The 14,511-nt window shown below is 46.9% G+C and overlaps 1 protein-coding gene across 2 annotated transcripts in view; it reads left to right on the top strand.

Moving 5' to 3' along the window:
- Nucleotides 1–14,511, top strand: part of AACS (acetoacetyl-CoA synthetase) — a 93,903-nt gene that overhangs the window by 3,468 nt on the left and 75,924 nt on the right. For both annotated transcript variants that reach the window (XM_075898472.1, XM_075898473.1), the window contains exon 2: nucleotides 7,335–7,438. In XM_075898472.1, the coding sequence (XP_075754587.1) occupies nucleotides 7,335–7,438 (104 nt within the window). The remainder of the gene's footprint in view (nucleotides 1–7,334; nucleotides 7,439–14,511) is intronic.

Below are 14,511 nucleotides of genomic sequence, written 5' to 3'. Positions count from 1 at the left end.
GGGTTTTTGGAGGAGTCTTTTTGTGGTCCGCAACTGATTTTTTTTTTCCGGTGGGTCAATGGCCTTTGCCCCAAAAAAAGTTCCCCATCTCTGCCATAGAGAAAGAAAACATTGAAACCTTTTGTGTTGGACATAAATTAATATTTTACTTTATTTAAAATGAAGTTTGATAAGCATTTTAGTTTTCTCATGTTAGTTTAAATCTGTTTAATTTCGTAAATTAAACCAGTTTCCCTAGCTGCAACTCTAGCAAAATGACTCAGGTATAATTATGTAATTAATGGTGAGATTCCACTAGCAATTGGTGGCCTGTGGAAATGATTGAATTCAGCCAGGTGGTCTACAGACCAAAAAGTTTATGAACCACTGGTCTAGAGAGTCACCCAGCCTGAGAACAGTCTCTGGTGCCTTGACAGTGCCTAATACATGTGGAGGCTTCAAAATACAGCATTGTGTTCTCTTAGTGTGTGTCTAAATTACACCCCTCTGCCGACAGAGGGATGTAGATTAGGCACTTTGAAAGTGTAAATGAGCCTGGGATTTAACTATCCTGGGCTTCATTTGCATACTCACGTTTGGGCGCTGTGCCGATCACACACCTTTTCGAAAGTGCAAGTAAAGTCTAGCCGCGGCTCTGCCCACAGAGGGGAGCTTTTTTGGCAGAACCTGTACTCAAAAAATGAGTATTCATTGGATCAACTGGAGGAATAAAAGATGAGAAGAAAGGTATAGATCAGAGAGGTGTAGGCTGGAATGATGTAAGATGTCTTGAGTCAGCTCTTTTCAGTTCCAATGTTCAATTTTGTATAGAGCTCTTTAGAGCCCTACAAATTCATGGTTACCAGCTTTATATGTAGATGTGGATATCCACAGCTAAATTTTGTGGATATAAAATGTTGTATCCTCGCTAAGGATGTGAACATGTACCCATATACAGTTAACTGATGTGCCTGGGCTCATCAGTTAACCTTCACGGTGGAGATGTTAGATTCTATGTAATTGAATAATCAGTGCAACTGCATTGAATTTTAGTGGTTATGCAACTATTTGATAGTTCCCTGGGGCAGAGACTCAATGGGATCCAGTGCTTGGCCGGAGCCTGCTTAAAAGCTGGCTCCTCATGGGCACCAGCTCCTGCACTCCCCCCTGCTACCTCTGTATAGGCAGCAAGGGGAGGAGATAGTGAGCAGTTGACAGGATTAACCAGTAAACACAGGTTTATCAGTTAATCATGTAGTTGACTGCACACTGACATCCCTACTTCATGGTTATACGCAGCTGCCCCCTCCCCCCCCCACACCGCGCTGCTGCCTGTGATACAGAGGCAGCAGCCAGGGTGGGGGGGAGGGGGCAGCTGCGTATAACCATGAAGTAGGGATGTCAGTGTGCAGTCAACTACATGATTAACTGATAAACCTGTGTTTACTGGTTAATCCTGTCAACTGCTCACTATCTCCTCCCCTTGCTACCTATACAGAGGTAGGGAACAGGATTTTAAGCCCGATACAGAGGCAGTTGATACATGCAGGGAGCCAGCTTTCATGCTGCCTCCCCACGCTTACTGGCTCCTGCATAGCCATCACCTCCCACCCCCCACCCTGCTGCCTTTGTATAGAGGTAGCAGTGTGCGGAGGAGCAGACAGGAGCTGGTGCTCATGGGGAGCTGACATTTGAGCTGGCTCCTCATGTAAACCATGCCATCCCCATGTTTAAATGTGTAACCTCTAAATTTTTCAGTGGTTACATGTTTATCTAAATAAATACATTTTAACATCTCTAATGCACATGGGACTCGAGAGACCTTTAACAATTGCTGATAGGATTTGGCAATGGCCTGGGTATGAGGAAAGAGTGAAAGTCATATGATCTTCATGTGCGTCTATCAGTCAATTTGATATTTCCATAGTATGTTATGCAGTTGAAACCCTCAATTAGAAAAATTGACAGTTATTTCCCAGCCAATGGCATCAAAACAAGAACTAAACGATTGTAGCACTTCCAGCTCTGTCGAACAGCGACAATGTGGTGGTAACTGCTTCTTCCTAGGTAACTGCTTCTTTCGAAGAAGCTTATGATGATGATACTTAAAATTTTTATTCTGTTTCAAAGTGCTTTGCAAAGATGGACAACTATCTTTTTTATTTACAGATGGTGAAACAGAAACTCTGAGGCTGAGATCCAAATTTCAAGAGTAATTAATAAATGTGGGTTCCTCAAATGTTGGGTGCCAAGCTTGAAATAACTGGGACCTGACTTTCAGGGGTGCTAAGGATTCTGCTCCATTTGAAGCCATCAAGGGCTGAATGTTCTCTGTTGTGGAGGAAAGTAGAACTAGCTCATTAACAAGCAGAACATGTTGTTCTTTAAAGTCTGTTGATGCATCCTATTCAAGTGGCTTGACAAAGGAGGGGGCTTAAAATCTGTTCTGAATAAACAAATACATATTTTACAGTACATTAGTTAATAGCTTGTAGAGCACTCAGGTGAGCTGAAAACATCTGTTACTAATGTTCTTCCTTCACTAGAAGCACTACAGTGGCGCATGTTCAATGGTACGGATGTGGGACTGTAGCACTTCTTGTGCAGATACTCGACAGCTGATGGGAGAGAGCTCTCCTATCAACTTTAATTACTCCAGCTCCTGCAAGTGGTGGTAGCTGGTGTTGGTGGGAGATACTCTTCTAGTGAGTATCTCTAGTGAGAGAGTGCTGTCCCCCCTGGTGTTCAGGTTCGATGATTTATTAATACCAAGTTACATAAGTTATACTAAAGTAGACACTTAGTCTATTGTCCATATGGGTCAATCGTGTTGAAGTCATGTACTCAGGTGATACCATTATGCATCCAAAATAAACAGCCATTACTCTATTAGGGGTACAACTTACTATGCAGAAACTTGCCAGTGTAAGATACAGTAGTGCTTGGAGAGCACTGAAGGAAAACTGCTGTTGTGTATTCTATCAGCTGCTTGAGTAATAATGTGTTCACGCTTGCATCTGCATTTGACGTGGTGCACTTTGGACACCTATCTCGCAAAGAATCTCTTCCTCTTCTGCTGCTAAGTGTTGTGGGAAGATGATGGGAGGCCTGGGCGTCCTGGGTCCTGTCCCAGTGTCCCATGATGCTTAGGGTTTCCATCCCAGCAATTCCTGTGTTTGTCTGCATGTGATGGGGGTGTGTGCACTGTGCCTCAGATCAGTGAGCAGGAATGGGTCCTATATTGCTGGCCGATACAATGCTTGAACTCACTGGCATGTCAGGAGTGGCAGTGGAATTATTTCGTAAACTACAAAGGCAAGAGGTATCAGACATTGATCTTGTCATATGCAGTATGTAAGACGTGAGTGATTGTGGCACTCATGGAGGTGCTGACCACAGTGGAACACTGCTTTTGGAGATAAGTATGGAGTATTGGGATCACATCATTCTGCATGTGTGGATAATCAACCATAACTACAGAGCTTTCAGATGAGGAAAGCCGCTTTTATGGAACTGCGTGGTGAGCTCACCCCCAGCCCTGCTGCACAAGGACACTAGAATGAGAGCTGCACGTGATGATTGCACTGTGGAAGCTGGCTACTCCTGACTGCTGTCGGTCATTTGCGGAGTGGGAAAGTTGACTATTGGACTTCTGTTAACAGAGTGCATCCTGCTGCAAAAGACCATAACTCTAAGCGATGTGAATGAAGTTGTAAGTGGCTTGGCACAAATGCCCTTCCCTAACTACAAACAGGTGATAGTAGGGGTGTGAATGATAACCACTTTCTGGTTACAATGGAGTCTGCTCCTGCCAGGCAGGGGGGCAGCTCCAGCATGGTAGGAGCAATGTGTGGTGGCAGAGGCCACTCCAGTCTTCAGGGTGTCCTTTATTCCGTCTTTCCCCTTGCTGGAGCGGGCTCCAGTTCTGTCCGTCCAGAACGCACCATCCTGCGCACCCTAGGCCAATGCCATATCCGCTAAGCCCCCTTTTATCTGCTCCTGTTAAATGGTTAACAAGTTAAATGTAATGTTTAACCTGTTAACTGATTAAATGTGATTGTACATCTCTAGGTGATAGATGATGCATATATTCCAATTCTGGAACCAGACCATCTAGACACCCAGGACATGAATTGGAAGGGGTGCTTCTCCAATTTGTGGATCTCTGTAGGTCTTTCACAGACATTAACATAGGTTGGTCTGGAAAGGTGAATGATGCACACATCTTTAGGAACATTGGCCTGTCTAGGAAGTTCCCAAACCAAAAGATCACTGTAGGGGACGTTAAAATGCCCATTTTGATCCTGGGAGACCTCACCTACCCCTTAATGCAATGGTCCCTCAGTGACTGGATGCAGTCTGCCCCCTCTTCTGTCCCCCACCTGATCCACCCTGCGCCCTTTCTTCCCTCCCAGCCAAAACCGATCCCCCTCCCCACTGGCCCCAGTCTGCTCTCCTCTCCCTCACCCCCTCCTCCGCTGACCGAACTCCGTCTCCTTTCCCTCTCCCTGCCAAACCCTCGGGTCCCCTCCCCGCAGCACGCACGGAAATGTCGGAGCGCCCTGGGGGAGGGGTGAAAGTGGCACAGGTCCCCCTGGGGATGCGTGCAGACACAGCTGGGAAACATAAAGGGCAAGGCCAGGGACACCTCTCTCCCTTCTTCCCTCCCACCCCCCAAATCTCTGAGCTGGGGCAGGTGAGGCCTCCTCCAGCGGCTCCTTGCTGCCAGACCAACCAGATTGGGCTGCAAAGTACTTCTCCCCTCCCCCTAGTCTAGGCACCTCTGCTTGAATCATCCTGGCCCAGGCAGGGCCTTCCTTCTGCCCGGCACCGCCAAGGCTGCAGCTCTCCTCTCCCTCCGCGACCAGCACTGAGGCAGAGAAAAGGGGGAGAGAGTTGCTCCCCATTTGCCAATGTGCGCTAACCCCTCCTCCCTCACACACTCCTGCAAACTTCTTGGCCAAGGGTGCCCGCTCCAGCTGGAGGGGTCACTAGTAAGCGCAAGGCAGCCGGAGAGATGACCAAAGGCACCTGGCTTACAGCGTGGTCCCTGGCTGCAGTGACCCGGGCTGCCCCTTGCCCGTCCCTGGATTGCTCTGTGCAGCCTGCCCCGCACAGCCCAGGGAGAGCTGCTTGCCCACCAGGGCTGTAGCAGTCCGGCGCCGCTGCTGTTCTCAAAGCCCATGGTGCGCCTCCCTGCACGTTGGGCCACACTGGCTGGCAGACTATTCCCGGGCGCTGGAGTCTGCTTCATGGATAGGAGGCTCCCTCAGGCATTTCCCGCTCCGCGGCCGCTGGGTGCTGGGCAGCAGCAGCTGTGCCAGAAAGGCGACTAGAGTGGCGTGTGGCCAGTGCCCCTGCTGGAGCTGCCCCACCGCGATGCCCTCTCATGCTAACCAGAGGAAGCACTTTTCTCCCTGGTGCCGAGGGAAGGCAGCGAGGCAGCTCCAGAACCATGATGTCATGGCACCTCAGCCAGTCAGGGCGGGGCTGCTAGCGTGACTTGCCCCACGCACCCCTCCTGGCGAGGGTGGCTTGCTGCTGGCCCATCGCACGCTCCGCTGCTCCTCTTATTGCTTTGGGCGGCCACACGGAGGCCTACATCGGGTGGTAAGGATTAGGAGTTCAGGAGTTCTCTGGCCAGTGTCTCACTAGTGGCCGGAATGCCACCCCTGGCAATGTGCCACCTCAAGCACGTGCTTGGTTGGCTGGTGCCTAGAGCCGGCACTTGGCGGGCGCACATAAGTTCCCCGGCAGGTGCCATGGCACCCACGGGCACCGCGTTGGGGACCAATGCCTTAATGCATTTGGCTTATGAAGCCATATACGAGGCACCTAAACAGCAGCAAGGTGTGTTGTCTGCCTCTGTGTCCTCCTCCCTCTTCCTCCTCATTGAGTCAGGAGGAGGAAATCCTATACAGTCCACTCTTGACTGGCTCCTAGATCTCCAAAATATCCATGGTGGTCTTTGCAGTGAAGATGGGGTTGCCACTGAGTATTGCATCCAGTTCTTTGTAGAAACAGAAGTTCATGAGTGGTGGTTTACCTCCTGAGCTTTGTGGTAGGTGTTCTGCATCTTTCACTTGGACCCTGCACTGCATTGTGTCATGATCATGACTCCTTTCCACCATGAAGTGTGATACCTGTCCATAGATATCATAATTCCCATGGCTCGAGAGAAGCTGAGAGTGGACAGCTACCTTTTATCAAATATTAATGAGGTCCCACAATTTGGAATTTTTCCAAGAGAGCAGAATTACTTGATGCATGGAGCAGCCAAGACACCTGGAAAGATGCATTGAGATCATTGCTGAGCAAACCAGAATGGCACTTCACATTCTTAGCCAATTTTGAAAGGGTGGCAAGTGGGGGTGGTGATCAGCTGAGGTTAGGGCAGTAGAATTCAAACAGATTAGAGAGATGAGAACAGGCATTGTGTGATACTTTGGAGGGACAGTTGCAATACTGTAATAGACCAGGGTGCCTACACTGGCACTGCAGCACTGTAACCATGGCACAGAAACCTGTATGCTCCCTCTTCCTCCTCATTGAGTCATTTCAAGAAAGATGTGGAGAAATTGGAAAGGGTACAGAGAAGAGCGACAAGAATGATTAAAGGTTTAGAGAACATGACCTATGAAACCAGGCTTCATGAACTGGGCTTGTTTAGTTTGGAAAAAAGAAGATTAAGGGGGGACATGATAGCGGTTTTCAAATATCTAAAAGGGTGTCACAAGGAGGAAGGAGAAAATTTGTTCCTCTTGGTCTCTGAGGACAGGACAAGGAGTAATGGGCTTAAAGTGCAGCAGGGGAGGTTTAGATTGGACATTAGGAAAAAATTCCTAACTGTCAGGGTGGTCAAATATTGGAATAAATTGCCAAGGGAGGTGGTGGAATCTCCCTCTCTGGAGATATTTAAGAACAGGTTAGATAGACATCTGTCAGGGATGGTGCAGACGGAGCTTGGTCCTGCCTTGAGGGCGGAGGGCTGGACTCGATGACCTCTTGAGGTCCCTTCCAGTCCTATGATTTTATGATTCTCATCTGGGTGGGTTTTTTTACAGTGCTGCAGGTATGCAGTTGCTGCACTAAGTTCTTGGCAGCATGTAACCTCTGCAGTTGGAGCCCAAAAGCGTTGCTTTACTGTGCTGATACTTACCTGTGTAGACATACCCACTTCAGATTGTAACTTGTTAAACTTATTTATGTATATTCATAATCAATCTTCTCTTTCCATTTATTCCACTTAAAAAGTCAATGGATATTGGTTGATAATACTACTGAGGGTATGTTTTAAAAATATTTACTTTTTTGTAATTCTAGATAAGTTCACTAATATCAATTTTTACTTTTAGTTAACTACAACGAGTTGTATCAGTGGTCTGTGGAGTCCTACTCAGATTTCTGGGCAGAATTTTGGAAGTTCAGTGGAATTGTGTACTCTCGTCTATATGATGAGGTAAGTCAGTGCTTAGTTAATTTTTGATGGCATTTAACTTGGATTTAATAACCATTATAGGTTTTGTAAAAGTAGATAGATGTAAAGTAGATATTTATGAAGGTATTTTACTACCGAATTAGTTTAGGAAGTGATCCTTTCTTTAGATGAAAATTGTAAATTAACAGGAAAATAACTTGGTTCCATTAGTGACAAAATAATAGGGGACTGAATCCAAATTGAAATAACTCTGGTTAGTTCTTTTAGTATAAACAGAATATGAGCATGTAGTCAGAGAACTGTTTAAAACCAGGAGTCCATCCTAGTGAATGGTCTACTCCTAGTGCCAGGTGATGAAATACTTACTACAACATCTCCTTTCTCCATGGGATAGGACCAGGGGGCATACATTGAAGATATGATAGTTAATTAAGAAATGTATATCCAGCGGCTGGACCCCCCCCCCCAGCAGACCAGGGGGACAGGAGCAAAGCCGCCCAGGCGGCGGGGGTCCCGCTGCCTGGGCGGCTTTGCTCCCGGGCAAACGAGCAAAGCCGCCCAGGCGGCGGCTTTGCTCAGGTGTCCCTGGTCTGCTGGGGGGGGTCCAGTGGCTTTGCTGGACCCCCCCCAGCAGACCAGGGAGACCGGGAGAAGCTTTTCTCACCCCGGAGGACATGGGCGGCGACCTGCCGCCTGTGAGCTCCAGGGCGAGAAAAGCCCCGTTCGTAAGTGCGGATCCGACATAAGTCGGATCCGCGTAAGTCGGGGACTGCCTGTAGCTTAGTATCATCTGCAAATTTTGCCACCTCACTGTTTACCACTTTCTCTAGATTTATAAAGAAGTTGAATAGGATAGATCCCATGACAGACCTTGGACACCTCTCTCCATTCTGAAAACTTGCCACTTATTAGACAATCTTTCTATTAAGTAATCGCCATTCTTGTCTGTCTTTCATGGGATTTTTAACTTGCCCTTCCTGCTCATGTATCGGCTGCATCCGTCAGCTCTTGCAGCAGCTCCTGCAGGCATGCACATGTGTGCTCCACCATCTGGCTCCCCTGACGAGGCAGGCCGCCCCTACAAGATTCGACTCCTGGCACCTCCTCTGCAGCAGGCCCTGCAGCTTCTGAAGGCAGCCCTATCTGCCTCCGTGCCAGCAGCTCAAGGTCCCAGCCCCCCCAGCAGGCCGCTGAGAAGGCAGGCAGCCCCTGCGAGCTCCAATCCTAAGCCGCATGTGTGTGTGATCACTGAGGCACACTACATTTAAGACCAAAAAGACAATGTAGGAGATGGCTAACAGATAGCAAGTACCTTAATTCATACTTAACCATCCAATCTTTCTCCTACGTTGCTAGCTGCAAACTTTATTTTTAGTCTTTTGCTGCGCTTTTAGAGTTTTTTTTAACATTTTTTATGCATTTTTTTCTTACATTTGCTTCCTGTCTTTTAACCAGTTATCGATCCATGAAAGTGCCTTCATTCTTATCCTATGACAACTTACTTAAGAGCCTTTGGTGAGGAACCTTGTCAAAGACTTTCTGGAACTCTAAGTACATTATATCCGCTGGATCCCCCTTGTCCACATGTTTGTTGATCCTCTCCAAGAATTCTAGTAGACTAGTAAGGCATGACCTCACATTACATAAATCATGTTGACTTTCCCTATTTGATTAGTCACTAGGGTGCCTCTGTCTTTGAAGTGTAGCAACACTTCAGGCTGTTGCTACACTTCAATGGGAAAGTGCTGTGTGGAGCCAGGGGTCAGTTGGGAACTCCCCCGCTGATCCTGGTCTTGCAGTGCTGCCTCTTTGAAATGCTCCATGCAGCCTGACGCTCGGCTCGTCATGGCATTTTAAAGCGGCAGTACTGCATGGAGCCTGGGGTCAACTGGGGAGTCCCCAGCTGATTCTCATAGACTCATAGACTTTAAGGTCAGAAGGGACCATTATGATCATCTAGTCTGACCCCCTGCACAATGCAGGCCACAGAATCTCGCCCACCCCTCTTAGAATAATCCTCTCACCTATGTCTCAGATATTGAAGCCTTCCAATACTTTGAAGGCCCCAACATGCAGAGAGTCCTTCAGCTGTGATCTGTGCCCAATGCTACAGAGGAAGGCGAAAAACCTCCAGGGCCTCTGCCAATCTACCCTGGAGGAAAATTCCTTCCTGACCCCAAATATGGCGATCAGCTAAACCCTGAGCATGTGGGCAAGACTCACCAGCCAGACACCCAGAAAGTTCCCTATAGCAACTCCTATCATCCCTCCATTGACCTATTTCCAACTGGAAATGAATGGTCAATTAGTTACCAAGATCATGTTATTTCATCCAACCATCCCCTTATCATAGAATCAGAACTGGAAGAGACCTCAGAAGGTCGTCAAGTCCAGCCCTCCGCTCTAGGCAGGACCAATCCCATCTAAATCAACCCGGCCAGGGCTTTGTCAAGCCGAGACTTAAACACCTCTAGGGATGGAGACTCCACTACTTCCCTAGGTAACCCATTCCAATGCTTCACTACCCTCCTAGTAAAATAGTTTTTCCTAATATCCAATCTGGACCTCTCCCACCACAACTTGAGACCATTGCTCCTTGTTCTGCCATCTGTCACTACTGAGAACAGCCTCTCTCCATCCTCTTTGGAACCTCCCTTCAGGAAGTTGAAGGCTGCTATCAAGTCCCCCCTCACTCTTCGCTTCTGCAGACTAAACAGACCCAAGTCCCTCAGCCTCTCCTCGTAGGTCATATGCTCCAGACCCCTAATCATTTTGGTTGCCCTCCGCTGGACCCTCTCCAATGCGTCCGCATCCTTTTTGTAGTGGGGGGCCCAGAACTGGACACAGTACTCCAGATGTGGCCTCACCAAAGCCGAATAAAGGGGAATAATGACATCTCTGGATCTGCTGGCAATGCTCCTCTTAATGCATCCTAATATGCCATTAGCTTTCTTGGCTACAAGGGCACACTGTTGACTCATATCTAGCTTCTCATCCACTGTAACCCCCAGGTCCTTTTCTGCAGAACTACTACTTAACTGGTTGGTCCCCAGCCTGTAACTATGCTTGGGATTCTTCCGTCCCAAGTGCAGGACTCTACACTTGTCTTTGTTGAATCTCATGAGATTTCTAGTGGCCCAATCCTCCAATTTGTCCAAGTCACTCTGGACCCTATCTCTGCCCTTAAGCGTATCTACCTCTCCCCCTAGCTTAGTGTCATCTGCAAACTTGCTGAGGGTGCAATCTATCCCCTCATCCAGGTCATTAATAAAGATATTGAACAAAACCGGTCCTAGAACCGAACCTTGGGGCACTCCACTAGAAACCGACCTCCATCCTGACATCGAACCGTTGATCACTACCCGCTGGGCCCGGCCTTCTAGCCATCTTTCTATCCATCTTACCGTCCATTTATCCAATCCGCATTCCCTTAACTTGCTGGCAAGAATATTGTGGGAGACCGTATCAAAAGCCTTGCTAAAGTCAAGGTATATAACATCCACTGACTTTCCCATGTCCACTGAGCCAGTTACCTCATCATAGAAGCTAATCAGATTGGTCAAGCACGACTTGCCCTTTGTGAATCCATGCTGACTATTCCTGATCACTTTCCTCTCATTCAAGTGTCTCAAAATAGACTCCTTTATGATCCCTTCCATGATTTTTCCAGGAACCGAGGTAAGACTGACCGGCCTATAGTTCCCTGGATCGTCCTTCTTCCCTTTTTTGAAGATGGGCACTACATTTGCCTTTTTCCAATCATCCGGGATTTCGCCCGATCTCCACGACTTTTCAAAGATAATGGCCAAAGGCTCCTCAATGACATTTGCCAACTCCTTCAGTACCCTTGGGTGCATTAAGTCTGGACCCATGGATTTGTGTACGTTTAGTTTTTCTAAATAGTTCCTAACCTGTTCTTTACCCACCAAGGGCTGTCCATCTTCTTCCCATCTTGCGTCGCTTAGCACAGAAGTCCAGGAGCCGACCTTGTCCGTGAATACAGAGGCAAAGAAAGCATTGAGTACTTCAGCTTTCCCCACATCCTCTGTCACTAGGTTACCTCCTTCATCCATTAGGGACTGCACACCCTCTCTGATCACCTTCTTCTTGTTGACATGCCTGTAGAAACCTTTCTTGTTATCCTTCACATCCTTAGCCAGTCGCAACTCCATTTGCGCTTTCGCCTTCCTGATAACCCCCCGGCATTCTCGAACTATACATTTAAGCTCCTCCCTAGTCATTTGTCCAAGTTTCCACTTTCTGTAAGCTTCCTTTTTGTGCTTAAGTACACCAAGGATTTCCCCTGTAAGCCAATCTGGTCTCCTACCAGGTTTGCCTCTCTTGCTACGTGTCGGGATGGTTTCTTTTTGTGCCTTCAATAAGGCTTCTTTAAAATACTGCCAGCTGTCCTGGACTCCTTTCCCCTTCATGTTAACATCCCAGGGGATTCTTTCCATCAGATCTCTGAGGGAGTCAAAATCTGCTTTTTTGAAGTCCAAGGTGTGTATTTTACTACTCTCTTTCCTTCCTTTGGTCAGGATCCTGAAATCTACCATCTCATGATCACTGCTTCCCAGGTTGTCACCCACCTCTACGTCCCCTATTAGTTCCTCCCTGTTTGTGAGGAGAAGGTCAAGCTGTGCACGGCCCCTGGGCTTCACATGATGCTGCCACTTTGAAGTGCCGTGTGCAGCCTGGGGATACCCAGCTGACTCGGGTGCATTTGGCTTTTCAAAGTGTGGAGCCTGGGCTTTGGCCCCAGACTTCAAGGGGCACTGCTGCTTTGAAGTACCCTCTTTTTCCCCCCTCTCCCTTGCTGCCTCTGTCTGATATAGACGCGGGGTGGGGGTGGAGGTTGCGGAGAGAGCGACTAGTTGACTATCTGATAAGTAAATCCTTACTGGATAATTGAGTAGTGGATAATTGACATCCCTAGTGTAGGACTGGAAGCATTTCAGAAAATACTACCATAGAGGGTCTGGATTTCAGTCTCTTTCCTAGCAGCCTAAATTTGGCCTCCAGAACTTCTCTCCTACTCTTCCCTATGTCATTGGTACCTACATGTACAACAACCACTGGCTCCTCCCTAGCACTACTCAAGTTTATCTAGATATCTCAAGAGAGCTGCAACCTTGGCATCAAGCAAAGTCACCATACAGTTTTCCTGGTCATCCCAAACCCAGCTATTTTAAGTTTCTAATGATTGAATCCCTCATTACTAATGCCTGCCTTTTCCTAACTACTGGAGTGCCCTCCGCCGGAGAAGCGAGAGGATATGATAAAGTCATTGGAAGGAGGGTCCCAACTATGGGATGGTTTCTTTCTGCTCGTGTTGAATGTTTTACTTCCCTGAGCCTTTCATTCTCCTTAACAGCACAGGGGCTGTCTGACTAGAGGTGGGACAGTCCTACAGTGTTCCAGAAGACCTCATCTATGTACCTCTCTGCCTCCTTTAGCTACTCCTATTCGCCATCCTGGCCTCCAAAACCCGTATGTGTTCTGAGGGCCAGGAGCTCCTTGCATCGAGTGCACACCTGCGCAACCTGTCCATTGGGCAGGTAATTATGCATGCTATATTGGGTGCAATGACAGGATAGCCCCCATTCTGCTGCTAGTCTTCTGCCTGCATTCTCCCTTTCAGACAATTTGATTATCAATAGGGTTTTTATTTAAATCAGGTAGTTTTGGTTTTCGTTTAGTTTAAAAGTTTTAAAGAATACCAATTGTACCTAACTCCCTTCCAACACCCCCTCTAAATTCCCTCTCAAAACTTAGAGTTAGCTGCCCCTGTATGCAAAGCTACTGTTGGGGCTTTTGTTGCTTCAGGAGAGGAATTGTGCCTCTTGAAACACAGCTGGTCACCACCTCATTCTTAATTTATGTAGTACAATCCATTATATGCAAATGAAATACCTACTTTTTTTTCCTGCAAATTAGCTGGTCAGTTGTCTAAATGCTAGCATATTGCTTGCTGCTAATTACAAGCACAGAAACTTGGGCACAGGTGAGGCTTCTTTCAAACCTGTGGCCCCAAATACAGAGAAAAAATTGGATGCCAAGTTTGTAGCTGGCTTGTAACATACACATGCTTAGTAGTTACAACTATAGTCTTTTTTTGAAAAAAGCCCCATAGCTGAAATCTTATCTAGCCTTTCTTTTTCTTCTTACTGCAGTACCTGTACTGTCCATGTGATAGGACTTGGGGGCATAAATTGAAGCTCTTAAAAAGAGAACATTATAGAGTCATGAGAACATTTTAACTTGGAAAAATAACTAATATGTACCCTGCATGCAGCTTGAATCAAAACGATGGAACCATTGAGAAACCTTGAAGTAAAACTAAGCATCTCTCTTCCTCTTCCTCTTCCTCTTCCTCTTCCTCTTCCTCTTCCTCTTCCTCTTCCTCTTCCTAGGAATTAGAGAGATTCCTAAAGTGTGTCCTTATTGTAAAATAGTCAGGGGAAAAATTGTGAGATGGGAGTTTGAATAATTCTTTGAACTGAGAATTAGTTCAGCATGTTGCATGGGATAAGTGTTTCTGTAGCACTTTTTTTTGAGGATGACTTCTTTCTATTGGAAAAGCACAATTTCATAGGGGGTCTTACATACGTTGGTGAATAGTCTTTGGTGTGGAGTTGCTTAATGAAAACTCCCTTTGCAGATGCATGAGCAAATGATAGATGATGCAAGTATTTACTTATATACATAGGGCCCTATTGTGCCTTAATAATTGAAGCCAAGAGAGAAAATTACCTTTGCAACCTCACCTTAACAGTGCCCCTACTTGAAAATTTTATTTGATGGCCAGTAAGACCTTCTCAAAATAATTATTTAGTTAAAACTGATGCAACTTAAACAATTTAAAATACCCTACTGTGTGTGTGTGTGTGTGTGGGGTGGGGGGGGCAAGCCCTAAATTTAACATCTGTACTTGGATTTATCCCTGAAGTGCAGTTAATACCTACTTCTTGTCAAGCGGCTTGAGATCTACAAATATCTAGTGCTTCTTCTGGATTTCATAAGCAGAGCTAGGGGTGTTAGACATCACTTTGCTTCAGCCCTTTGCTTTGGTGGCACTTGAGCTTTGCCTTCTG

Source organism: Pelodiscus sinensis, chromosome 15, assembly GCF_049634645.1.
Source record: "Pelodiscus sinensis isolate JC-2024 chromosome 15, ASM4963464v1, whole genome shotgun sequence".
Classification (NCBI taxonomy): domain Eukaryota; kingdom Metazoa; phylum Chordata; order Testudines; family Trionychidae; genus Pelodiscus; species Pelodiscus sinensis.
The sequence above is the reverse complement of the archived record's forward strand: the minus strand, read 5'-3'. Positions and strand labels throughout refer to the sequence as shown.